Source organism: Penaeus monodon, chromosome 24 (assembly GCF_015228065.2).
Source record: "Penaeus monodon isolate SGIC_2016 chromosome 24, NSTDA_Pmon_1, whole genome shotgun sequence".
Taxonomy (NCBI): domain Eukaryota; kingdom Metazoa; phylum Arthropoda; class Malacostraca; order Decapoda; family Penaeidae; genus Penaeus; species Penaeus monodon.
The window spans coordinates 38,699,607-38,700,925 of NC_051409.1; the positions used below are offsets into that span (position 1 = coordinate 38,699,607).

Here is a 1,319-nt window from a genome sequence, read left to right on the forward strand (position 1 = left end):
CTGATTTTTTTTCTTAGAGTTTCATCTGAAGTCATGAACTGCATTTTTTGTTTTGTGAAAACTTTGTCAATAAAGATGGTTTCACTGGTTGACATTTTGACAAGCTCAAAGAGTTCATATTCACCATTTGTTACTTTTTTTTGTCCTTCTACTGTGTTCCCACCATCCACAGGCTACTTGAGGACTGCTGAAGAAGTCTGAAGAATTTCTTGAATTACGACTCACACTCCTTTGCCTGTGTCTCTCTAAGCCAATCCAGACTCACCTTTTCATTCTCACTGCTGAGCTCATTTTTCCCAATATTTTACAATTCATTGTGAAAAAAAAAAAAATTTTGTGTATACCAGTGTTGTTGTTTTTTCAGGTGAATGTTTTTTTGCTTGAAACAACCAATCCATAAACCCTTTTATTCTAATATGGTACAAAGTCTATAAACTAGGAGCCAGTGTGGTAGATGTAGTTTTTTAAATCTTTGTCTCAAGACATAACTTAAGAGTGAATAATGCATACAAAACAGGCAATTGACTAGCAGTTTGCAATACATAAAAAAAAAAAAAAATCAGAGTACTTATATGATTCCAATATAATAAACAGAAATAAACTGAAGAGCTTCATCAATAAAACATGGAATGTAAGAAACCTTTTCCACTTTTGAACACGCAACAATCACAATGGTACAAACAATACCTAAATAACCACACAATAACTAACATCTATAAAAAAATCTACTTATTCTTTCTGTATTGTGCAAATTGACAGGAATTATATCTTTGGCACTGTGCTTTAAGGATTCGATGAATAACTAAAATCACAATGTCAACAGCTAAAAGTGGATTTCAATTTTCTCCAATTTTTTTTCTTTGTAAAGGTAACAAGAACAAAAGCAACATGAGAGGCACTCGGCACATCTGAATGTGCATCAACATCCATTTCAAAAGAAACAAATATATTTTGACAGAGTATACTTGGTTCGCTTTACCAATGAAAGAAGTAAATAAATCTTCGGCTATTTGGCATAAGTAACATCAACGTATTCACAGAAATCAACACTTTTTCTGAGGCACTACTTTAAACGCATCTCGTGAACAGTGTACGTAAGGATCATGATCAATCACACTATTGCTTACAGTGCGCTTCCCAAGTTTCTGGACTTCTGCTGGGACGACGTGCAACTCCAACTGTAAATGATAAAATTCAGCCATATTTAATTACACGTTTTTGGTAAATGTGAATGTATAGGTATGGTATGGCATATGCGTACATACATACTGACAAGTACACAACTGTGGATCCTCTTTGAGACCAGTTAATGGCATCTA

The 1,319-nt window shown here is 33.9% G+C and overlaps 1 protein-coding gene across 1 annotated transcript in view; it reads right to left on the reverse strand.

Moving 5' to 3' along the window:
• Positions 1 to 393: 393 nt before the first annotated feature.
• LOC119588789 (piRNA biogenesis protein EXD1-like) overlaps positions 394 to 1,319 on the reverse strand; it is a 14,501-nt gene continuing 13,575 nt past the window's right edge. Inside the window, exon 11 of the mRNA XM_037937434.1 lies at positions 394 to 1,178. Within this exon, the coding sequence (XP_037793362.1) occupies positions 1,044 to 1,178 (135 nt within the window). The 3' untranslated portion in view covers positions 394 to 1,043. The remainder of the gene's footprint in view (positions 1,179 to 1,319) is intronic.